Source organism: Canis lupus, chromosome 3, assembly GCF_048164855.1.
Source record: "Canis lupus baileyi chromosome 3, mCanLup2.hap1, whole genome shotgun sequence".
Lineage (NCBI taxonomy): Eukaryota > Metazoa > Chordata > Mammalia > Carnivora > Canidae > Canis > Canis lupus.
Window position 1 is genome coordinate 23553504 of NC_132840.1, and position 26045 is coordinate 23579548.

The 26045-nt window shown below is 47.2% G+C and overlaps 1 protein-coding gene across 3 annotated transcripts in view; it reads right to left on the reverse strand.

Annotated features, from left to right (window-relative positions):
- KLHDC4 (kelch domain containing 4) overlaps positions 1-25569 on the reverse strand; it is a 57448-nt gene extending 31879 nt beyond the window's left edge. For 2 of the 3 annotated variants that reach the window (XM_072819533.1, XM_072819532.1), the window contains exons 1-5: positions 25382-25569; positions 23264-23355; positions 18827-18905; positions 18012-18110; positions 6793-6929 (exon numbers count right to left, since the gene is read on the reverse strand). In XM_072819533.1, coding sequence (XP_072675634.1) covers positions 6793-6929; positions 18012-18110; positions 18827-18905; positions 23264-23355; positions 25382-25477 — 503 coding nt within the window. In that variant the 5' untranslated portion in view covers positions 25478-25569. The remainder of the gene's footprint in view (positions 1-6792; positions 6930-18011; positions 18111-18826; positions 18906-23263; positions 23356-25381) is intronic. The other variant, XM_072819534.1, reaches the window with a different exon arrangement.
- Between the last annotated feature and the right edge of the window lie 476 nt (positions 25570-26045).

Consider the following 26045-nt stretch of genomic DNA (forward strand, 5'->3'; position numbering starts at 1 on the left):
CGAGAGAGCCTGAGGGCCATTCTCCTCCCATGGGCCCCTGATCTGCTCACTGTCACAGAGAAGTCCCAATGGCACAGGCAGTGCCAGTGGGAAATGGGGTATGGGAAAAGAAGGGGAGGCGCCAGGGCGTGCTTCTGCCCCCATGGTGTCCCCCACAGCACCCTCCAGCTCCACAACCTCCCCTGTGTCACACCCTGGCAGTGTGCTGTGGCCTCTTGCTGTCTCCAAATATCTCGCCTGCTATCCTCACTGGTTTGGCTTGTTCTCCACAGGTGTGACCCAGTTCCCTCATGCTTACCTGATTAGACCCTCATGGATACACTGATCTTTGTCCAAGGACAGATCTTTGCAAACACCACATGCTACCTGTCATGGGCTGAATGTTTGTGTCGACTACATCCCCCAATTCCTATGTTGAACCCTAACCCCTGATGCGATGATTTAGTGGTGCGACCTCTGGAAAGTGATGAGGGCTGGATGAGGTCCTAAGGGTGGGGTCCCAAGATGGGATCCTCAATCTTATGAGAAGAGGAAGACAACTCTGTCCACGAGCGGAGCAGTTGTGCAGGCATCCCCCAGTGAAGACAGAGACTGAAGGAAATCTCAAAATATTTGTTAAAGCTGCTCATACACACCCACTGTGAGATAGCCAACCAACGTGGACACCTAAGCTTTGGCCTTCTTAATGTCAGCAACCCTATAATATTTCCTCTTATTTTAAATTGATATTATGTCAAGTCAACATCTGTTGCTAGAAATGAGAATGTGAGTAAGTGAAGATGAGACAAGACCACTAATGTCCACCTGGTGTTAAATGTGCTACAAGAAGCACAGCCAGAGATGGAGCACAGCCCCACAGGGCTGGTGGCTGAGTGCATCAGCATCACCAATGTGCAAAACTGTTTGCCAGCTATGCCAGAGCTGAACATGCACAAACCTCTTGACCCTGTGGCTTTATTCTACTTTGACATACATTCAACAGAAATGCACACATATGCTAACATAAAATGCATCCAGGAATGTTGACAGAACCATCCCCTTGCAATAACCTGAAACTGGTGACTTTTCAACATCTGCAAACCACCAGATACAGTGTCCTATTTCCCTAGGAGAATATCATGTAGCCCCAAAATGAGCAAACTATTATCAGAGGCAACAGAAACAAAGCTCATGAAAACAATGCTCAGTGAAAACAACTGGGAGAAGCAAGAGTCCGTTTAAAGGAGTTCAATATCAAGCTAACCTGCACTTGGGGTAGGTGAGAGGGGGTGACTGCAAGGGGACTCACAGGGGCTTGAAGCATAGTGATACGGTCTTTTCTGGATCTGAGCACATAGGCGTTTGCTTTTGTAAAACTCATCAAGCTGCACAGGACGATGAAAATTCATCAGAGTCTACTTTTTAAAAAACCAAACTGGCATTTGGTCCCTTTGGAGCTGTCAGCACCACGTGGTGAGGCCATCCTTCAAGTAGATGGTGGCCCCAGAGGTGCTTCTAGCAGGCCCGGGAGCTAGGCAAGGCCCAGAGGCTGCACCTGGTCCTTGTCACATCCACACGGCTGTGAAACAAGGGAACATGCTGGCAATGGTCCATCAAGGTGCTCCTTTCAGTGACCTGACTTCAGACCTCAGAGTAGCAGCTCTTCCCTGAATACCCAACACAGGCCCTGCCTCTACCTGCTGGTGACCTGAAATCATTTCCCCAAAACGCAGTTTCTTCAGACCAGCCCAACATTCAAGGATGGGCGGGACATACCTGCTGTATCAGATAAATCAGAAGTCACCAGCGACCCAGAGGTAATCCATCCTGCCCTCCCACAAGAAAAACCTGTTTGAAAGCCAAGTGACTATATTTCAGATGCCAATCAAATACTACTATACTGGCCCTGACCTCTCTCTAGGAGTCTCCTCAGCTGTAAAACTAGCCCTCATGGGAGCGAGAGACATTTACGGAGAATCAAATTCAGTGTGCCGGGCCAAAAAGCATTCAAGTTCATTGAGGGTTCTGCCTATATCTTCCAAAGGATGTGGGTTCTTCTGGACTCAGCGACTTTCCCAGACACAGTAAACCCAGTCTGCACTCTGAATGAAATCTCTCTACTCTGAGACAAGAAGACAAGATCATGGAGGCCACAGTGCCAGCAGCCGTCCCCTGTGCACAGCAGCTACCACGCCAGGGCTCAAACCCAGTCTCATTCTGAGGAGCAGCGCTGTGGCCTACCCTGAACTCAGCAGGCAGGCCTTCCTTGTGAGTCTGCCCCCACATTCCTGGTTACAGAGGCTGAGGTAAGCAGGTATACACAGCCTTGCTGGGAGGCAGTGCAAACAGGTGTGGGGTTGGGGCGGGGGGTGGGGGGGAGAGGGGGAGGAGATGCTTTCAGTCTGCAACATTACAGAAGCACTAGCTGCGCTGTGTTCCTGGTTTAGGATATAAGGCATTTTACATGAGTTTTTTTCCTTTTGAAAGGGCAGCAGGCATTTTCCACTGTCATGTCAGTGAACAAGGCTCAAAATAAGCACAAGACCCACTAGTCACCAAAGCCAAAGGATTAGTAACTGTGGCCTGCAGCCAGGAACACTGAGTGGGGTGGGAAGGGCTTAAATAAAATACAGATTTTAAACCTGCTCTGAACCAGACTTAACATACTGGGGTGAGGCGGCCAGGGAGGTGTGTATATAAAGCTCCTTTGGTGCTACTCGGTGCAAAAAGTTCCTAGAATGAACAGAGATGCTATCTCAGTGGTAGGCGGTGGCCCCAGGCTGACAGGTCTCCCAGCCACTACCACACCAACTCCTGCTGGGACACCACAACCATTCTCTAGGGAACCCTTCCAAAGTGCAAATAAGGACAGGAAACTACTAATTCCACAGGGTCCCACCCCACTGTCTAGGAGCTGCTACACCGAGAAGGGAGGTGTATGCCCAGCAAACAAGAACACTGAGCACCGGCACAGTGGTGGGGACAGACCCCCTCACAGCAAGGAGGGAGTGCCAGGTGGAGTCTCTGGGGGAACAGACACGAGGTGGGAGGGGCGGAAACACATGTGCCCTTTGACTCTGCAATTCTCCTTCTAGGAGGCTGCAAATTTTACTGAAGAGTCAGACATAAACCTAACTGGAGAAAAGTACAATGTTCCTGATCTGGAAGATAGGATCAGAAAGATGTCAACTCTCCCAAAGTGCCATCTATAAATAAAAGCAACTCCATCAAAATCTCATTTGAATTCTAAAAAATACAACTGAAAACCTGATTCTGGAACTCATGAAAAAAATACACAGCAAAGAAACGTTTTAAGTCAATGAGGAGGGCCAGCCCTGGTGGCGCAGCGGTTTAGCGCCGCCTACAGCCCAGGGCGTGATCCTGGAGACCCTGGATGGAGTCCCGCGTCAGGCTCTCTGCATGGAGCCTGCTTCCCCCTCTGCCTGTGTCTCTGCCTCTCTCTCTCTCTCTCTCTCTCTCTCTCTCTCTCTCTCTCTCTGAATAATGAATAAATAAATAAAATCTTTAAAAAAAATTAATTCAATGAGGAAAACCCTCCAGCTCTCGGAATACACCCTAAGGTTGCAGGGATGAAAATGGAGTGATCTACAACAGGTGCAGGCAAAGGGGAGTGAAGCAGAACACCTGGGAACAATGCAGGCCCCTCCCCATGCACAGCCGGGGTCTCTGGCCCACTCAGCAAGCACACACGCATGTACACACACTGGGCTCTTTTTTCAGGCATGTACTATTCTGCTTCATTGTTTTTGGGTATATATCTTTGAATGAAATGAGAGAGTGTGTTTCTTTAGGGTATGTTCCTAAAAGCACACTGGGGGCTGAGGTGTAGGCACATGTAAAATTCTGCTGGAATGATGGATGCTATGGACATCCTGGCCAGGGGATGTCCTGTTCTCCCCCCTCACTGCCCCAAATGGTGCCACCTTATTCTGCAGCTGGTCTGCTATGGCCCCCGCATGGTCTCCACCAAGCCGTGTGCTGCTCACTCCTCTACAGTCTCCATGTGAACATGCACTCATGCTTCCTTTTCCCCGCCAGTCTCTGTTCTCCACTTTCCTTGTGGCGCCATGTCATGAGGTCACATGTGTCAGCACTCGTGGCTTCTGGGGCAGAGAGAAACCTCTTTGCACATCTACCCATTTTGCCCTGCCTAGAGGGCTGTGGGAAGCTGGAACAGTGTGAGAGGGGGCGGCAGTTCCCTCCGTGGTCTCAGGACCACCTCTGAGGCAGGTGGGGCAGGCGGAAAGCTGCAGCCTGGGAACGGTCAGGGCACTAAGCATTTGAGGGCAGCTGGAGCTCAGTGCCCAAGGCTGACAGAGGGTAGGAGACCACAGAGACATGGAAGTGGATATCTGTCATCAGATAAGGTCTCCTGAACACCACTTACAACTTTCTGCTTCCCATCAGCAAGCTGGAGACAGAAGACACCTCCTAACAACAAGTGAAGCAGCAAGACACACCTGGTCATCTATAATCTCCTGGCAAACAAAATCAGAGGCAGAGCCAGGGACAGAACCCTCCATCTCCCAACGCCCAGGTTGCACATTCTAGTTGGGTGGACACTCCCACGTGGCCCCATGGACAGCTTACAGTGCAGCTCTGCTGGGCTCTACCAAGCTCTCTCCAGCTCACCCACCAGAACCGGGGTCCTCACCCAGAAGGCAGGCTGGAAAAACAACTCAGATACAAAGAAAAGCAAAGTACCTGCTTCTTTTCCAGCCCTGCCACACTGTCCAGACTAATGCAGAGGCTCAAGAACACCAAGGAGACTCACTGTGCAGTTTCCTGGTAGCTTTTAACAAACTTTTTCCAAAAACTCTCGAGTCAGGGCAGCCCAGGTGGCTCAGTGGTTTGGCGCCTGCCTTCGGCCCAGGGCATGATCCTGAAGACCTGGGATTGAGTCCCACGTCAGGCTCCCTGCGTGCAGCCTGCTTCTCCCTCTGCCTGTGTCTTTGCCTCTCTCTGTGTGTGTGTGTCTTTCATGAATAAATAAATAAATAATCTTAAAAAAAAAAAAAAACTCTCGAGTCATAATTACAAGAAGCATTGAGGTGTCGAGGGACCATTTCCAATTCAGAATGGGAAGTGTGGACATCATGCATGCGTGGCGAAGCCAACCGCCCCAGGTCACACCGAGGTGAGGGTGGCAGCCCTGGCTGGCTGGGAGACAGCAGCCACAGCAAGCCTCTCAAAGGACACATCCTTGAGTGGCCATGTGTTCCCAGTAACCCCTGCTTCTGTGTTACATGCTACAGTATCAGGAAGGTCTGAAGGCCATGAGAAAATGTGCATACCACAAAGCAGCTCAGGACATTCCTGTAGCTGCCATGAGCACCAGGCCCCACTGAGCCATCGTCAGAGGGCAGTACTCTCTCATGGAGCCATGCACGGTCTCTCATCCATCTGTGAATTATGGACAAAAAGCTACTCAAACTCACAGAAATTACATAAAAACTGACATAAAAATAAGTTGAATCACTTCCCCAAAAATGGGCAAGCAGCAAATAACAACTGGGTTTTTAAAAAAAACTGAAGCAAACCAATAGGAACAACAAAGCTGGCGTGCTCTGGGCCCAAATACTTTTTAAATTGAGGATGAATGACCAAGTTTTAATGTGTGCATAACAAAATCAATTTTTAACATGAAAATAATTGGATTGCTGTACCTACCAAGACAATGAACCTTTACCAAGGCAAGTAAGAGAAAGGGAAATAAAGTCAGTACTCTGAAGCGCACACTAAGGCTCCCTGGTTGCCACTTCAGTAAGACACTGTCAAGTCTTCCTCCAGTGGCCTCGCTGAGCCTGGGGGCTACAGACACCGTCCACACACACGGCAGACTCGAAGGTGCAAACACCCCAGGCCCAGAACTGATCGGATCTGGCCTCGACAGCCTGGCATCAGTCGTCTCCTAAAAGGCTCATCATTAAACAAGCCTCCAAGGTGTGACGTCCCTTCTGATGGAAGTCCTAGGACCCAAGAAGGGTTCTGCACCATGACTGAACTCTCCAATCCAGCCCTTGCTCCAGCAGATGACGAAGCTCTGGTATGCTGCTTTGACAGCAGAGACAGTACACAGGGATCATGGTGTGCACAGCCCCTGCCCCAGGGCATGTGACCCCTGAAGAATAAAGCCAACTAACACTACTTTCTACCTGTTATTCAACGGTCATTCTTGTGACATGCAGCTCTGACTGGCGGTGAATGTACAGTATGGATGTGACACACACTTTATCAATGTTATCGACAGTCAGAAATCAAGTACCAACAATGGCTGAGCCTGGTTTACTGAAGAGAAACATAAAAGCTTTCCCCACCCCAACCCCTCTTACCAGCCCTGTTTTCTATGTCAATTAGACCTAGCGAGAGCACTCCCTGGTGGTAAATACCAAGGGTCCATTGCCAGCAAGTTGAAACCCAGAGCCACCTCCCAGGGGATACACAGAGGCCCGGGAGGAGAACTGCACTCCAGATGCTCCATGCAGGTGATGAGGTTGGATGGGAAAACAGGCAGGGATACTGTGCTGCTCCCAGCAAGCCAGGCAATGCCTTCGACAAAGTCAGGTGGTCAGGTAGCTATTGCCAGGCCGGCTTCTCCTTGAAGGGTCTAGAGAAAAAGTTGAGCTCTTCCCTGACTTCAGTGACCAGCAAGAATGGTCACTCAAGGCCCTGCATTTGTGCTCCATGGGACCCTGAAATTCAAACAGCTAGGACTGCATCACTGTGCATGCAGAATGCTGGCACAGGACAGGAGCCAAGCACCGAGGTGAGTCTCATTACCTAGCACCTTACCTTACTTGCTCCCAGGTCTTGGTGGCCAAATGCAGCACCCAGAGATCCTTGTAATGGTAGAATTGCTCTCCATCAGGAGAAGCAAACTCTCCTCCAAAGACCCACAGCTGTCCTCCACCTTGAGGCACCACCACAGCCTGTGAGAAGAAAGGGACAGGTCAGAGCAACCATGCAACTCTCAGCCAGCTCCACACCCACAAGATCCACCAGACCACCTCCCATGGTGGCTGCAGCCGGCGCTCACACTCAGTGATCACCTACCCCTGTGTCTGAGGAGAAGATTCCTCAAAAATCCTGCAAATCAAACACCTACTACACATCCAGGTATTCCTAAGTTGCAAAATAGATTTAGACAACTCAGATCCTGTTAAAATGGACACAGTGGTATCAAAAGCTCACATTAGATCTAACACAAACTGACAAAGTATTTTCTTTTTATTAAATATTTATAATACAGCTGTTTGCCTGCTTGCATTAATCCCTTCCCTAGTTGTTTGGCACAGCACACCTAAAACCTCACTAACAAAACGTGCGTGTAATATGCAATGCTTATATAACATTTATCTTTAAAAGATTTAAGCACAACAGCAAAGGCAAGCAAAAGCAGTGAAAACAGCACCCTTGGGGCCACACACCCTGGAGTCTCTGGCAGTCCCACATCCATGGGGACAGGACAGAACAAAACAGCACAGGGGCCAGGCTGACCAGGCACATGCAACATCAGGCTTTTAAGACTGACATGGGCATATTTCAAAGTATGACTAGGCTCAGCAGAGTATCAAAGCTTTCAGAGAACAATGGTCCCCAGGCACATCTCATACGCCAATGCACCCAGCTGAGGATGGAGGCAAGTGAGGACAGGAACTCGGGCTCACTTCACTTCACATGCCCTGGTTACCACCTCAATGAGAATGAAGCAAGAGTACCCAGAACCCCAGAAATACAAGCATGAAACACACAACTTTGGTCAGGCCACCTGGGGTGCCTATAGTGACCATGCAGTGGAGTTCTCCTTCAACCACTGGAAATGGTCTCCAGGGGGTAAGGGCAATGCTCCGGATGCTAGAATGGGAATCACTGTGCTAGGTTCCCCACAAGAGGGAAGAAAGTCAAAGCATATGATTAAAAACGCCTTCATAGAAAAGAGAAAGTCTCGTGTACGGGAATATATTTTAGATAGACAAAATAAGAGTGACTGCTACTCTGTATAAAATGACCCATACAGATGCAAATACAAGAAACATCGATTTGGAGAATTTTGGTTTTTAAAAGATTTTATTTATTTATTCATGAGAGACACACACACAGAGAGAGGCAGAGACATAGGCAGAGGGAGAAGCAGGCTCCATGCAGGGAGCCTGACGTGGGACTCGATCCGGGGACTCCAGGATCACGCCCTGGGCCGAAGGCAGGCGCTAAACCGCTGAGCCACCCAGAGATCCCAATTTGGAGGATTTTAAAGGCAATTTCTAGACAGTCTGGTCCAGGGCTTTGGAGCTTTGGGTTGGACACTTTGGTGGAGTAAACTCATCTCCAAACAAAAGCTTAAGCGTAGACTAAAAGGTGGCAAAAGTGAAACTGGAGACCCCTGCCCAGAACCTGCGCCCCTTCTCCCTGAGGACACTCAGATCCCGCGCCCACACCTCATTTCGGAAAGACTGGCCTCTCTTGTAATTTTGCTGAAGGCTACATGGGAAGCACCCACGACCACCTGAACCCATCAGAGCCACGCATCCCACTGGCTGCCCAGTAAGAGTCCTGATGACTGGATATATTGTTCGATGACACACCACCTGGTAGGCAGCATGATTTCAAGGTCATTTGTGATTTGACGGTTTTACAGTGAGGTGAGCTTATCTGTAAACTATGTGTCTGAAGGGACAGACTTCACAGAAATGATTTCTGCAAGCCCCCTGCAAACCCAGGCTGTGATGCTCACCCAGATCACAGCAAGCACAGAGCAGATGCCAGGCCAGTCTACCTGGGATCACCAGCTATGGGTACCCAGCAATGAAGGAGCCACACAAGCATGTACTTTACGCAAAAGGGGTGGGAGACAGGAAAAGCAGAAGGGCCCTCTTGCCCAGGAGATCAGAAGTGGTTGCCATGCAAGCAGGTGGAGTGGCTGGGGTAGGGGAACTAGGTCAGGGCCATTGGGCCCTCACAAAATCCCGAGAAAATGTGTACTGAGTGGGTCGGGCAGTGGGTCCCAGGAGGCTCTTTCCCAGGGTACCCGCGGAGTACCCCAGAGCTCCTGTCACAATGCATGTCCTTACCCCTGCCTGGCGCCTATGAATGCTGCAGAACTATGGCTCTGTCACTGATGCCACTCCTGCCCTAGACTAAACTGAGGGGTCCTGGTGGCATAGTTAGGGTGGCAGGGGCCCCATCCACTCCCATTTATAGTCAGTTTCATATGCACCGTCTCAGCACAAATGACTACCTACAGAGACAAGCCAGTCTCCCATCACTCTATAACACCAGTCCATCTATGGGGAAGACACTGATGGTTTCAAATCATTAAAGCAGATGGGATGATTAGCTGAGGCTGATATCTAACAATTTTCTGAGTTCAGTGAAGTGGTACATTCATGCCATGCAACACAATGGCATTCTGAGATACTACATTATGGAAGGCTAAGTGTTATACATGCACACATAGTACATGTGTATGTACCAGTGTGTAATCCAACTAACATGAAATACAACTGTGCAGAAATAGGGATTACATGTTTAGACAGAGATGCAAAAATACAAATCAGTAGTTCTAGAAAAGACAATGGACTTACTTTCCTTTTAATTCTTTTCATTTTTTCATAATGAATATTTATTACTTACATAATCAGTTTTTCAGTCTTTTTTTTTTTTCCCCAAGATCTATTTGAGAAAGTGTGCATGAGCATGCGGCAGAGGGAAAAAAAACCCTAAGCAGACAGCCTGCTGAGCAGAGCCCATTGTGGAGCTCGATCCCATCATCCCTGAGATCATGACAAGAGCCAAAACCAAGAGTCAGACACTTAGCCGACCATGCCAAGTAGGCGTTCCAGTTTTTTCAGTCATTCTTAAAAAATGAAGTCAAACTCCAGGCAAGAAGATGACTGTAAGGCAAAGCTTGTGTTCCACATACCATCCTGCACTTAATTGCAACAGCAGGCCCAGTGAGGTGAGAACTGTGGGGGCTGCACGAAGGTGGGTCCACAGTCAGTGACCTCAGAACTGCATCTAACCTACTCTTCAAAGACTGAACACCAACAAAAAAGTTACCATACTAGTCCTGAGAAGGCTAAAGCTGTAAGAAGACAGGTATAAACCCTGCACTCCTGACCAGGAGGGAATAACCCGCCACTCACTAGCCCTCCCTCCATCGACAAGGAGAACACTGGACAGAATCCATGAAGCAGCTACAATCGGACAACAGAAAGTGTGAGCCCATACTCCCAAGAGGTGGCAAATGAAAAGAACAAGCCCTTCAACTCTAGAGGCACTTTCTGCACCCTGATGCAGGGAAATGCGCCCAACAGGGCGGGGGTGGGGGTGGGGGTGGGTCTTGCTGAGCTGAGAAGACAAAGGTCAGAGGTCAGGGATGCTGAGGGCTGCTGGAATTTGCAGGGCAGAATACTAGAGAGAGAGCACCCTGCAAATCCACACAGAGGTCCCACTGGAGCCTTTGAACACAGAGCTGCACAACTTCAGGGCAAGACCACAGGAGGCTGGGCTGACACCCGCCAGGGCAAACCTGAAAGCCTAACAACAACCCAAGCTTACAAGTGTCTTGGAGACCAGCAAGTACCAACTAGACAGACTGAAAAGTGTTACTGAACACCTAGGGCATTTGGTGGAGAACCCTGAGAGGCCATATAGGGCTAAACCATCCAGAGGGAAAGCCTCAAAAGAATCAAGGGTGATCTGCAGGTGACTAAAATGCCTGCCAGGACAAATCTCATCATTCATTGATAAATGAGAAAAATATCCAGACCATCAACAGGCAGCATTCACAAATCTAGCCAGGTGCTGCTGAGTGGCAGGAGCACCATTTGGCATCTAACCAGTATCTAATCATACATTCCTAGGGGGAAAATATGACCCATTAGAAGAAGAAAGGTCAGTGAGCAGAAAGAGACCCAGAAACGAGAGGAGAGAATTAGTATATGAGGACTTGAGAACACTTACAAATATGCCCAAAGATTTAAAGGAAAATGTGAACATAATAAATAGACATGGGAATGGCTATCAAAAATTAAACAACTTGGGACTCCTGGGTGGCTCAGCGGTTGAGTGTCTGCTTTTGGCTCAGAGCGTGATCCCAGGGTCTGGGATTGAGTCCCGCATCAGGCTCCTCAGGGGAGCCTGCTTCTCCAACTCTTCCTGTGTCTCTGCCTCTTTCTCTGTGTCGCTCATAAATAAGTAAATAAAATCTTAAAAAAAAAAAAAATGAAACAACCTCTAGCGTGAGAAACACGATCTATAAAATGAAAAATGCACAAGTTCACAATATATCCACTGTGAAAGGCAATAAAAACTACCCAAAATGAAGCCAAAAAAGAAAAAGACTGCAAGGAAAAAAAAAGGATTTATTGCCTTTTGGACAATATTAGACCGTCTAACATACATCTAACTGGACTCCCAGAAAACCACAATGGTACCTCAAAACCAATGTTAAAATGCCAAAGGTAAAGAGAGAATCGTTTAAGCAGCCTTAGAGGAGGAAACAGACATTAAATACAGAATAAAGATAAAAATCACCAGTAAACTCTCACTAGAACAGTGTAAGCCAGAAAACGGAGTATCTTTCAAGTGCTGTCAGTCAGGAATTCTGTATAATCACATTATATATAATGGACAAAGGCCTGGGAAGCTCCGTTGTTTAAGTGTCTGACTCTTGATTTCAGCTCAGGTCTCGATCGCAGGCTCATGAGTTCAAGCCCCACGCCCAGCATGGAGCCTACTTAAGAATGAATGAATAAGTATAAGACAAATACACCAATTAAAAGCAACAACTGTCACACTGGATAATAAAACAAGACCTGACTAGGAAAACCTGGAAGGCTCAGCAATTGAGTGTCTGCCTTTGGCTCAGGGTGTGATCCCAGGTCTGAGGATTGAGTCCCGCATTGGGCTCCCTGTAGGGAACCTGCTTCTCCCTCTGCCTGTGTCTCTGTCTCTCTCTTGCTCTCTCGTGAGTAAATAAATAAAATCTTTGTAAAAAAACAAGACCCAACTCAAGTGGTGTTCCTAAAAGTTGCACACTTTAAACATAAAGACACAAATGAACATAAGAGGATGAAAAAAGATACACCATGTAAACACTAATCCTAAGAAACATGAGGTGGCTGTGCAAACAGCAAAGTAAACGTCAGGAGATTAACAGAAATGAACTCAGCAAGGATAGGGAGGATGTGAACACTATCTGCCAACCTGACCCAATCAGTGCCCCACACCCAACTACTAGAGACCCTACGTTCTACAAAACACACCAAAGACGTACCAAGATAGGTATGTTAGGCCACAGCTTTAGTCTCAAAAACAAAACAAAAAAAATTTTTTTAAGATTTTATGTATTTATTCATGAGACATATAGAGAGAGAGGCTGAGATACAGGCAGAGGGAGAAACAGGCTCCCTGCGGGGAGCGTGATGCAGGACTCGGTCACAGGACCCCAGGATCATGGCCTGAGCAGAAGGCAGATGCCCAACTGCTGAGCCACTCAGGCATCCTCAAGTCTCGAAAATTTTAAAAGGACTGAAATCATGCATTAGAAATGACGAACAAAAAGAAACCCAGGAAATCCCCAAATATTTGTAAATTAACACCCTTCTAACACTTGTAACACATGGGTCAAATAAGACAGCCACAAGCAAATCAGATCACTTCAATCTGAATAATAAAATACAACAAAATTTGTGGGGTGCAGCTCAAGTACAGTCTAGAGGGAAATGTTTGTATTAGATGCTTGAAATGCTTGTATTAGAAAAGAAGATTTAAAATAAATGATCAGAGCAGCCTGGGTGGCTCAGCGGTTTAGCGCCGCCTTCAGCCCAGGGCCCCATGCTGGAGACCCAGGATCAAGTCCCATGTTGGGCTCCCTGCATGGAGCCTGCTTCTCCCTCTGCCTGTGTCTCTGCCTCTCTCTCTCTCTCTCTCTATCTCTCTCTCTCTCTCTCTGTCTCTCATGAATACATGGATGGAATCTTTAAAAAATAATAATAATAAATAAATAAAATATCTACATTTCCACCTTAAGAAGCTAGAAAAGGCAAATTAAGCCCAAAATGAAAGGAAACAATAAAGAAATTTTTTTAAAAAAGAAAAATGTATAAACATTTAGATAAATGTATAAATAGAAAAAAAAATCAGTGACCCCAATGTCAAGAAAATAGGAAAAATTATATAGAAATACTTGAATTAAACACAACTTCCGTTTGGGATCCAGTGTTGAGATTTTTAAGTCACACAGACCTTTTTTCACCTTTTAAGAATGATTTTTAAACTACTACATGAGAAGTACTAGGCAAATTACTTTCCTGTCAACTTCAAACCAGACCCATTTTTCAAAGATTAGAAGGCATTTTAATCACCTAACACAACCCCAGTTATCCAATAAAATTAGGAAATTCAAGTCAAAGAAATCAAGCAAAGGGCAAGCCACAAGTGTGCTGCTCACAGAGCAACATCAGACACACCCAGGGGTCCTTTACCTCCCATTCACATCAATACAAAGCAATGCCCCAGAGAGAAGTCTTTCGAATGTACCAAAGATGAATTATGATAAGTTACACCTATACGTCCTGCTAAATTATTTTTTTTAGGTTCTTAAGGAAATCTATAAAAAAAGAAAATCTCCCTTTACTTGCCTTCCATAAAGATGAAGAAAATTATTTTAGAGTAAACTAAATTCATCTTTTTCCCCCTTCTGCAAAAGAAAGCACATGAATTTCACTTCTGGTGGCACTCTGCTTTGTAGCATTATTGATGCTGCTTAAACTGAAACACCTTTAATAGTATATTCTCTGGGAAACTAGTTTGCCTGTACTGAAATGCACGGCAAAAAAGTCATACTACAGTAGAAATACACCCTCAATAAGGTGATGTTTTACAAGTCATTTCAAGTCACCTGCCCCAAATATTTTTTTTAATTTTTATTTATTTATAATAGTCACACAGAGAGAGAGAGAGAGAGGCAGAGACACAGGCAGAGGGAGAAGCAGGCTCCATGCCTCGAGAGCCCGACGTGGGATTCGATCCCAGGTCTCCAGGATCGCGCCCTGGGCTGAAGGCAGGCGCTAAACCGCTGCGCCACCCAGGGATCCCTGCCCCAAATATTTTTAACCAACTATCTGTGAGTAAAAAACAACATACAGCTCTGTATCAAAGTAATTAAGAAAAAAATGAAAAAAGGAAAGCTTCTTGGCTATGGAAAGAATAAGGAATGAAGTGATTCATTTGGGAATTAGCAATAGGATCTTACAACTCCAACTCAAAAGTTTTAGTCTCATTCAAGTTAAATTTCCAATTACTTCTCTATTCTGTAACTATTAAGCAAGTGGAAAGGAAGGTGGTAAGAAAGAGATCTAATCCAGGTCATGGATCTGTGCCGAATTTCTCCAAGAACTTATCTTTATCAAGGTCACTGTCAGTTAAAGGTGATCTCAGGCTAAACACACAATACTCTAAAACATCCTGCTGCAGAAGAAAAAATTATTTGCTAAAAGATATCTATAAAATGCACATTCACTTCAAAACCTAACACAAAAATACGTTATGGTCCAATAAAGAGATCTTAAAGAGTTTACTTTTTAAAAAGAAGTCTATAAGCGCTAACAAAATGACCCCCTATGATATCCTAAGATAGGGATTTTTCAATTTATCAAGGCATGGGCGGGATCATCCGGTAGCTTCTCAGGAGAGGTCTGGCCGGATTGGGCAGGAAAGCAAGGTGACTGGGCTGGAGACTGGAAGAGTCCCTACTCTGAGTTTATACCCCTGGCCCTCTCCTGAGTGACTGGCTCATATACTCGGGAAATAAAGCAATAAAATGCAAACAGTAAGTAAGTAAGTATATATGTATATAAAATATATATACAAAATATGTAAATATAAAAATATATAAAATATATATAAGTATATATAAAAATATATAAATATATATAAAACATATATAAGTATATAAATACATTTACATATATAATATATATTATATATATAATATATATATAACATATATATATATTCATGCATACACACATAGTTTTAAAGTAGCTGTTGAACCAACAAGCAGACCTAATGAAGACACAGCAGGGCCCAGTGACCAGGGGACAAGGCACAGCAGCACCATTACCATTCCAGAGGTGAGGTGAGACCGGCCTATCCCATGAGGCTGTGGGCCTCCCAGGCACCTGGGTCTGCTTGCTGTTGCATTAACTGGAATAAAGTCACATCTGGAAAACCCTAAGATCCCCACTCTCCCTCCAAATGCCAAAAAAGCCCATCAGAATCTAAAGTAATAGACTCTGAACAGATTTGACAGCAGCTTCAGCATTGTGTAAGTGGAATCCGAAAAACACATATGCCATCAGAACTGGAAAAAATACAAACTACGGGATCTCATCAGGAAAGGCAAATTTGTCTTTTTTGTCACCATGTCCCAGCCCCAGAAGGGTGCCACAAATGTAAAAGATGCCTCGTGTTTCCTAAGGGAGCAACGCAGGACCCATGCTAACCCTGCTCAGGTGGACCGGGATGTAGCCATTATTCAAACAGGGGCTGACACTTTTCTTTTTTTTAAAGATTTGATTTATTTATTCATGAGAGACACAGAGGCAGAGACACAGACAGAGGGAAAAGCAGGCTCCACGCGGGAGCCTGATATGGAACTCGATCCCAGGATGCCAGGATCACGCCCTGAGCCAAAGGCAGACACTCAACCGCTGAGCCACCCAGGTGTCCTGGAGGCTGACACTTTCCACAGCACCAATGGACTATCATGGGATTCTGCGTATCTCACGAATAAAGACTTCCTATATATTAACTTGTCTCCAGAAACTATTTACTGCTCAGTAATGCACTAGGCTGACAAGAACACAGAAGACATGTTTTTAAACATCAACTGTTTTCTACTTTAGGAGAGAAATTTTTTTTTTCATATTTTAGTTACTATGTTGGGGGAAACCATCCAGGGATCAAGAAGATATGATCTCATTGCCTCCTCATCATCCATCCTGGAGTTCTCAAAGTTGTTCATTCCAGTTCTTCTCCTGCTGGTGGCAGCATCCTCACAGTTCAGGCAGAGGCCTGTGAATGTGCCTCTCTCCCAGGAAACCGGGTAGAGAGGAGCAAGCTGCTGAGGCCTGCACACATCCGGCCACACATCCGGCCACACACTCAGCAGGCGCCACAGCCCTTTCCTTTCTCCCACTGTGCTGTGTTCTTGAAGAAAAGCCATCTCAATTCTCCCATTACACACTAAAATCAACTTCACCCCCTAAAACTCCAGGATCTAGGGGGAAAGAAAGAACGGTGTACAAGTAGGCTTCCTCTTTCCACCCCGCTGTGCCCCAGTTAAAGAGAAGATATAGAACATGACCTCTGATGTCACACTGAACCAGTCTATAAGAAGGAAGGTTTTAGGTCTCAGAATTCAATGTCATAGAATCTGGGCTGTAAAGACTTTCAGGCAAAAGACTTTATAATTAATTTTCTGTTTCCTGTGGCTCTGATTCATTGTGAAATTCAGCGAAAACAGCGAACCAACAACCTTAACTACAAAGATATTATTAAGTCCCAGACTAGCAAAGTCCTCCTAAGGCATGCATATGAATCAGAGCCTGCTGAGCACCCTGGCCAAATAACTGCGTTTAAAAATCATGACACTAATTCCTCAAGGACACAGTTAAAGACTGTGATTAAAACGGTTAAGAAAATAAACTCAAAAGAAGTTCCTGAGCCCATATCACGTGACGTGAGCACAGAGCGGGACTGCTCCATCGAAACATGAGCAATTCTTGGGGTCCAGGAATCAGTGAGGCATCTGGAGGGCTGGGTACATGGAGAGATCACAGCTGGGACAGGTCAAGCTTGTCCTCAGCCTGGAAGCCTAAGACAGATCACACATTCTCAAGAACTGGGGCAGTCTCTGGTGAATGGATCAAACTTCTCAAGATCCATTATTTATTAAAATCCAAGCTTTACTAAGATCTGACTGCTAAACCTGAAAGTACATCCTTCTTTTCTACAAGAAGCAATCCAGGGCAGCCCCTGTGGCGCAGCGGTTTAGCGCTGCCTGCAGCCTGGGGTGTGATCCTGGAGATCCGGGATCAAGTCCCACGTTGGGCTCCCTGCGTGGAGCCTGCTTCTCCCTCTACCTGTGTCTCTGCCTCTCTCTCTGTGTCTCTATAAGTAAATAAATAAAATCTTAAAAAAAAAAAAAAAAAAAAAAAAAAGAAGCAATCCAAATGCCTGCAAGTCTCTATGTGCACAATACATTCATGCAGTCCAGGCAGACAGGTCCCACTCTCAGACCCAATTTCAGATCAGCAGGCTACCCATGAGCAGAGGATTAGAGAAAGGACTCCCACATACCATGGAGGGAAGCCTTACTCACACCATGGCAGGCTCATACGATCCTCTTTCTCCACACTGAAAAGTTATCACTCATTCAAATTATTTTTTGTGCCCTGACAGCGTTCCAAGTAAGAGGTTAGGATAATGAGCAAGACAGACCAAGGGCCCGTCTTTGTGGAGTTACAGAACAGGATAGGAGTAGCAGCTCTGACTGAGCTCCCCGGGGTGAGCAGACACCAGTCAACAACATGCTGACGTCCTCACCCTTCACTATCTCTGGTTATGACCCATTTCGTTCCTCAAGAACCCCCTTTGAACATTCCGTTTCTCCCGAGGAATTCCTCTCTCCAGCCACCAGGTCTGCAGCCTGTGGGAGCCTCTCACCCCTACAGAGGAGGGTTCTGCTGTATGGTTGCTGCATGCAAGGCACCACATGAGGTATATTTACCTGGATTCAGGCCACCTGGAGAAGGTGTTCATCCTGTCTCAAAGTGAAGATACTAAGAGCAAGAAGCTTAGCACTGCATCCAGGTCAGTGACAGCAAGTGTGGCCACGTGTAAGTCCCCACCTTCTGTACTAGGCCACCTCTTGTCTACAAACTCCACAAGCAGCTAATAGAACCCTCACAGGAGAAGAGGGGGTGGTCAACACTGACACATACCTGATGAGCACAGCGCCTTGGAGGTGGGTTGGGGATCTCTACTTTGGTCCAGGTGTCCTTCTTGATATTGTAAACGTACAGTTCATTATATACAAATGTCTGCAAAAAGGAAGAGGGACTTTATGTCATGAATGACACCTCCACGCAGGTGACAATAAGTGGGAAGCGGGATCTCAATCACTTGGGAAATAGCTTTCCCCAGGAAACAGGTTTCCTAAAGCCACATATACCCATGCCGGAAGCCTGCGGCTGGGCCCCTTGGATCCTTTGAGATAAAAAAAGCTACCTGCCCGCCATACCTATTAGCACCTAAGATACCAAGGCCTTTGCTGCTCTGCAAATCATTGCTCAAAGTCAAGCCTGGTTTTTAAATGCATGAAAACTCAGAGTGGAAGACAAACACATGAAGTCAAATTCACAGGGATTTTGAGCATGGAGGGAAGGTGAACTCATGCTTTTATAACTGTTTCATACATAATTCTGAAATACAAGTCTTTCTAGCCTGCTCAAAAATGAAAATTAGCTCTACAATTTATCAGCACTTTCTGACCTGATTCAAAACAACTTCGAAACCTATCATGAGCATGAACAATCAACATAAATGAGCAACATGCTGGTCAATCTCAAGCAAGCATTAAGAGTGACCCTTAAGGTCACTAAAGGATCCTGGTGACTTCTCAAGGACTAAGTGGGATACCAGTCTGAAAGCTCAGGAGGTGGTCCAATGCATATTTGTTATCACTGCTTTAAACTAATTTTACTCAAAATGAGACCCATGGAAATTTGAAGGGAAAAGAAAAAAATATATACTTTACTTTTTGGCCATTGAAATATTCACCTCCGAAAAGGATTAACTCATCTTTCTCAGGATGAGCAGAGAGTGAGGCATGTAACCTACAAGAGACAGAAGCAGCAATTCAACATGCAATCCAGCCATGTAATGCCCAGCTGAGAGCCGGCCTCCCTTCCACCAGGGTGCTGTATCATATCCCCAAACTTCTGTGAAAGGGAAACCTGGCACTGGGAACAGAAGCTAAGGCCTCCAACCCTTTAAGTCAACCTCATGGCCAAAATACTAGTCTCTCAAGAGGGCCCTGGATCTGGGTGACTCACACAGTGTTTGGCTAAAAACCATCAGGCAGTGATGTGTCTAGGTGCTCCTAACTTAAATGCCAGATTTCCCAGAGCTGATCTATTTTACAGGTTGATCCACTTAAATCACAATCAAAACTGTTCTAAAAAGACCAGTTCTGGGATCCCTGGGTGGCGCAGCGGTTTAGCGCCTGCCTTTGGCCCAGGGCGCGATCCTGGAGATCTGGGATCGAATCCCACGTCAGGCTCCCGGTGCATGGAGCCTGCTTCTCCCTCTGCCTGTGTCTCTGCCTCTCTCTCTCTCTCACTGTGTGCCTATCATAAATAAATTAAAAAATTAAAAAAAAAAAAAGAACTTTAAAAAGACCAGTTCTTAAGCATTTCAATCTGTATCCAGATAGCTTACACCTAAAAAATGCAAATAACGTTCTACTTACACCAAATATAAGAACAAGAAAACTATAAATACGTGTGAATCATCTCTGGAGAAAGTAAGACAGTGAAGGGGGTGGGAGGGTAGGACAAGCAATTGGTGGATTTAAAATCCCCCTCAAGCAGCCTTCCCCAGGGAGTATAGGATAAAAGTAATTCCAAAAGATATTTCATAAAGGAAGACAAAGGCTTCAAAGTCAGGTAAGTCTGAGAAATCAGACAACTCTATTTTTCTCTTGGGCATTTACTGTACACAAAAACATTCTATAGGTTTAGAAAGTTTGCAGGAAAGAAACCAGTGTGATAAAACAGGACTATGCTGGGGCGCCTGGCTGGCTCAGTGGGTTGAGTGCCTGACTCTTGATTGCATCTCAGGTTATGATCTTAAGATTGTGAGACTGAGCCCCATGCTCAGCAGGGAGTCTGCTTGAGATTCTTTCCCCCTCTCCCTACTTACACTCTCTCTACAAAATAAAAAAAAAAAATTTTTTTTTAATTAAAAAAAAAATAGGACTACGCTGTGGAAAACAGTCCACAGTTAAACACAGAATTAGCACATAACCCAGCAATTCTGCTCCTAGGTACATGCCGAAGAAATGTGAAAACAGGGACTGGAATAGACACCTGCATGCCAACATTTGTGACAGCATTACTTACACAGGCCCCAAGGTGGAAACAACCCAAGAGTCCATCAACAGATGAATGTGGTGCATCCATACGATGGAATATTATTCAGTCTTAAAAAGGAATGGAGGGATCCCTGGGTGGCGCAGCGGTTTGGCGCCTGCCTTTGGCCCAGGGCGCGATCCTGGAGACCCGGGATCGAATCCCACATCGGGCTCCCGGTGCATGGAGCCTGCTTCTCCCTCTGCCTGTGTCTCTGCCTCTCTCTCTCTCTCACTGTGTGCCTATCATAAATAAAAAAAAAAAAAAAAAAAAAAAAAAAAAAGGAATGGAGTTCCGATTCATGCTACGACATGGATGAACCGTAAGGACATTACATTAAGTGAAAGAAGCCAGACACAAAAGGACAGCTGCTGTGTGACTCTACTTATATGAAATATCTAAAACAGCCAAATCATGGGGATCCCTGGATGGCTCATCTGTTTAGTGCCTGCCTTCGGCCCAGGGCATGATCCTGGAGACCCGGGATCGAGTCCCACATCGGGCTCCCTGCATGGAGCCTGCTTCTCCCTCTGCCTGTGTCTCTGCCTCTCTCTCTCTCTCATGAACAAATAAAATCTTTAAAAAAAAAAAAAAAAAGTAAAAAATAAAAGAAACAGGCAAATAAAAAAACTAGAGAGCAGAGGTCACCAGAGGCAGAGGAGGGGAATGGGGAGTGATAGCTCATGAGCCCAGAGCTCCTATGTGGGGTGATTAAAATTTCTGTTAATAAATTGTTACAAAGCACCATGAATGTAAGGAACCCCAGTGAGCTGCACTATTAAAAATGGTTAAAATGGGAAAATCTAAATTAGATATATTTTACTGGGCAGCTCCAGTGGTTCAGCGGTTTAGCACCGCCTTCAGCCCAGGGGGTGATCCTGGAGACCGGGGATCAAGTCCCACGTCGGGCTCCCTGCATGGAGCCTGCTTCTCCCTCTGCCTGTGTCACTGCCTCTCTCTCGGTCTCTGTGTCTCACGAATAAATGGATAAAATCTTTAAAAAAAAAGATATATTTTACTACAATTTTTAAAATAAATTTCAAAGGGAAACCAGTTGTTTCCCAAAGTTCTTTAACCCCCAATCTTTTTTTTTTTTTTTTAAGATTTTATTTATTTAATCATGAGAGACACACAGAGAAAGGTAGAGACAGGCAGAGAGAGAAGCAAGCTCCATGCAGGGAGCCTGATGTGGGACTCGATCCTGGCACTCCGGGATCATGCACTGAGCCGAAGGCAGGCACTCAACCACTGAGCCACCCAGGCGTCCCGCCCTCCAATCTTATTTTCACTTAACACCTATTAAAATTTTCTGTGGGAAAGTATAAGCATAGCCAGGAAACAGCAATCCAAGTCAGGCCCAGAGCCCCCAGAGTCCCTGCCAAGGTCCCCACAGCCCACACCACCTCTATCCCACACACAAGCGCCCTGAAGCACTGATACACCTGGGTGTACGGGCCTTACTTCCCCATTAAGTTACATCACAGCCAATACCTGGGGATACGCACACTCACAAAACTCAGTAATTTTCATGGTTTCTCCTATAACATGATGGAGGAGGAGGAGGCGAGAGGTTACTCAGGTTACCAACTGAATGATCTCATCATTTCTCAGCTCCATCAAAACACATTCCCAGCTGACTATGGAACCACCAGCAATCCTAATTACATCCTAACATTGAACCTGGCTTTGTGAGCACCACTACTTCAGGAAAAGTTTTAAAATGTCACCAAAGGGGGGTGGGAGGTGGAAATCAATCCACATTCAGAATGGCTGCCCTCAGAGGTGCCGTAAGGTACGAAGCCATCACGATTTCAAAGACTTACCTGCAGCACGTGTAACTTCTATGTGGCCCCTGTGGTAACATGTCAAGTACGGGGAAAAGTATACCCCATTTCCTGACACTTTTTACGTGAATACAGGGACAACCTGCAACTCCATTCTGCCCAGGGGCCACCTTGTCATCCCCCACCTCTTGACAGGTGGGATTGGGGCATGGGAACTGCAATCAGCCCCCCTTCCTGAAGTGCTAGACCCCAGCCTCCACTTGGGCTGGCAGCAGCTCTAGTAAGATCAACCTCTTTTATGACAACACTAGTAATTTGTATTCTGAGGGAAAGGAAGCAAATAATTTCTCAACCAAACCAGTCTCATTTGCTTGTGAAGTTAATGCATTTCCCCTTCTCTAAAGAACATGGGATCTTTTCTCGGGTCATTTGACCTTTCCTGTTTCCTAACTCAGTGCATTCAGGGTTTTCCCTCTACCCTGCAGTGGAAAATACAAGAATTACAGGGCCCTAATCAATTGATAACAGAGCTGGAATACAGAAGCTGAGAGAACAGGAATTGACACAGAGGAAAACCAAAGCCTGCTCATTTTAGCTCATCCCACAAGTACCTGAAATCCTATAGAAGACTCTCGAATTCTTTACCTAATTTACAAATTCATTCAAAATGGCTTAACATATTTATGTTTCAAAATCACACTTGTCATTACAAAGAGCAACACGAAACTATGCCTGTGACACACACTTCTGAAACATTTTAAAAACCGAAGAGCTCACCGGGGCAACGTTCTAGTCCAGGAACTGTGATCAGCTAGACAACTTTTGAATGGCGCATCCCTGCTGAGCAACTGAGCGGGGCGACTGTGTTTCTCGTGAGAAGAGAACTCAAAAGCCTCACTCCCACTCTTCAGAAGAAAGGTGAATTTGAGGGAGTTTATCTACAATGGGAATGATTATTTTTTTTTAAATATATTTTTTAAAGATTTTATTTATTCATGAGAGATGGGGTGGGGGGGCAGAGACACAGACAGAGGGAGAAGCAGGCTCCATGCAGGGGGCCTGATGTGGGACTCCATCCCAGTACTCCAGGATCAGGCTCCAGGCCGAAGGTGGGTGCTAAACCACTGAGCCACCCAGGGATCCCCGGGAATGGGTTTTAATGAGGAAAACATTCCATGTGTCTGTCTACTGAAGAAAAACGGAGCCCATTTAAAGTGGTTTTCCAACATATACAAGAAATTCGTCAGAAGCTAGAACGAAGAGCCCTGGCTCACTTACCTTGGTGAAGGTGGGGGGCATGGTGTTTCCACGATCTGAGTCCTGGTGGCATCCAGCGTCTGGAAATGGGCTATCAGAGCTTCAAGATCTTCCTACAGGCAAACAAAAAGTCATACCTGAGACATGTTCTTAAACCCTCTCACACAAAAACCTGGGTCACCCTTCCCACTCTGTCCGACCTGCCCAGGGTCCAGTCAGATCTGGGGGTGATGACATGTTCCTCCCATTTCAGGAATACAGACTCTGACACTTGCAAAAATATTGAGACTGACCCTATAGGCAGTTTTCTCAGAAGTACACATAGATGCACGCACACTGCCTGGACCATCTCACCCAAATGCTCACAGTGTGCATAAAGAGCCTTCCATTTAGACAAGCCCTCCCTGACTTCCTGGCAGCACCTTCAACCACTTCTCACCAGGCCAGCCCTAGCCACCCCACCACACGTTTTGTTGTCTGCATCACAATGTCTGAGACTTCCCCTGCTCACGTTTTTATCTTGTTTCCACCTCCCTCCATCAAAATAACAACAGGTGAGTTCCAAGCAAGACCTGTCTATTTAGAACTGCGCCACACGGTTAGAGCTCAGCACTTATGAGCGGCAGCCATTCCGGATAAGAAGGGCTCTATTTTTACAACTGCAGAAACAGATTTAGAAGGTGCCAATTAACCTGTCCATCTGGGCAGCACTGGAACCTGGTCTTCTTCCTCCTCCCAGTCCAGAGCCATAGCCCTGCATCCACTAGTGATCACACACACACACACCCCTAGGGACGTGGGGCCTGCATCTACTAACACACACAAACACACACACACACACACCCAGGGATGTGGGACCTGTGCATCACTTCCAACCTTATTTTCCTCTGGAATGCTTACTCTCTTCCCTGTGCTCATGCTGGGATCTGAGATGTGTTCCCACCTCCTTCTTCGCTGCTTCTCCTCTCTCCCCAACCCCAGAGCCCTCACTCCCCAGTTCTACATTCCACAATGGAGGCAGATGTCCTTCCTGCACCTAAGAACACTTCCAGACCATACTGCCTATTTCCCACCCCACCTGCTGACTGCAAGCAGCATGGGCTTCCTCGGTTCCTTTCATCAGAACGCCACATTCCTCAGCCTGAACAGATACCTGCAGCCCGCCTGCCACCTCCCATGTGTGAAGTGAGCCCCCAGGATGCAGCCACTATATTTGGAATGGAGTGCTCCTTACCCTCATGAATTTCTTCATACTTTTAGTACAGCTAAACATGTCTCTAAGTGATACATGTTAATTATTCACGTTTTTCAATTTCATGTCACCAGGATCATACTGTGCATTCTCTTGCAACTTTTTTGTTCCACAAAAAAATGTCTTTGTGTAGCTGGGAGTTTGTCCAAGGTAAGCAAGCCTTCACATGTGTAACCACATTGTGGCAGTTTCCACATTTCCCCAATACGCACTCTCCTGATGACTTTACACGAAACAGCTGACTTTGAGAAGGGGACAGCATCCTCTGTGGGTATGGCCTAATGAGATGACCAGTGACCTGGAGGGTTGTTTTGAGGACTAATGAAAGCAACAAGCAAAGTCCCAGGCCTGACAGGCCCTTTCCATAGAGCAGCCACTGGCATCTCCTAAGGACCAGGAGCTGCAGAGAGATGGGAACGCGAGTAAAAACCAGCTAACGGTTACTGACTGCTTACGATGTGCCGCGCACTGTTCTAAAATGCCCCACAAATTAACCCTGCCTCTGTGCCACCACCCCACCCAGGCAACACAGTCACGATCCCTACTTCAGCTGGGGGGCTGGAGAGAGAAGGCAGCAGGGTTACCCCAGGTGCCCAGGGACCCCCACCGTTGCACCTGGTGCCACTGAGGCTGGGGGGCTGGAGAGAGAAGGCGGCGGGGTTACCCGGGAGCTCCGGGACCCCCACCGCTGCACCTGGTGCCACTGAGGCTCAGGGCGGCAGCGAGGGTCGTCATGCGCAGAGAGCTGGGAGGCGAAGGGCCTCGCTCCAGACACCCAGACGCCGAGGCGAGCCGCTGCACCCGGGCCCTCTCGCCTCGCGGCCGAGGGAAGCCCACCGGGACCCGGACCCCAGCTCCGCGCACCGCGTGGCGCCAGCCCCGCTCACCTCCTCCTTCCGCGAGCGCTTGGACACCTTTCTCTCCATCTTGGCGGCCGTCTTCTCCGCCCCGCGGCCCTTCTCCTTTTTGCCCTTCTTGCCCATCGCGCCCGTCCGAGGAAACACCGGGACTCCCAGAGAGGCGCACAGCGCAGAGCCGCGAAGCGGCGCGCCGGAAATACGCGCTCGCGGGGGTCGGGGCCGGAAGCCGGCGCGCGGAAACGCGTCACTTCCGGCCCGCTCGCCGCCCGCGCTTCCGGACCGTGGGCCCGGGGATGGCCGCAGAGCTGGTAGGTTGCTTGGCCCCCCGCGCAGGGTTGACCCGGGCGAAGGGTCAGCCCCCCGAGCCCGGGGGCCCCAGGCGGCCCGCTGCGCTCTGGGATTTCGCCGGAGCAGCCTTAGCGCGGGAAGGCCGCGCGTAGGACGTGGGCGGAGTGAACGACCGTTGTCGGCGTTACTAGGCCGGGTCGCCGGGAAGTGGAGCGGATCGACGACCAGGTCAGGCGGGCCTGTGCGGTCGCCACGGCGCGCTCAGCCTGCAGGCCTGGCCTCGGAGCTGTGACAACTGGTGAAACGGAGCCCCCCCCCCCCCGACCGAGGGGGCCGAGGGGGGCTGGCCTGGAGGGTCACTGACCCGGCGAGGCGACCGTCGGGGACCCCAGCGGACAGATGC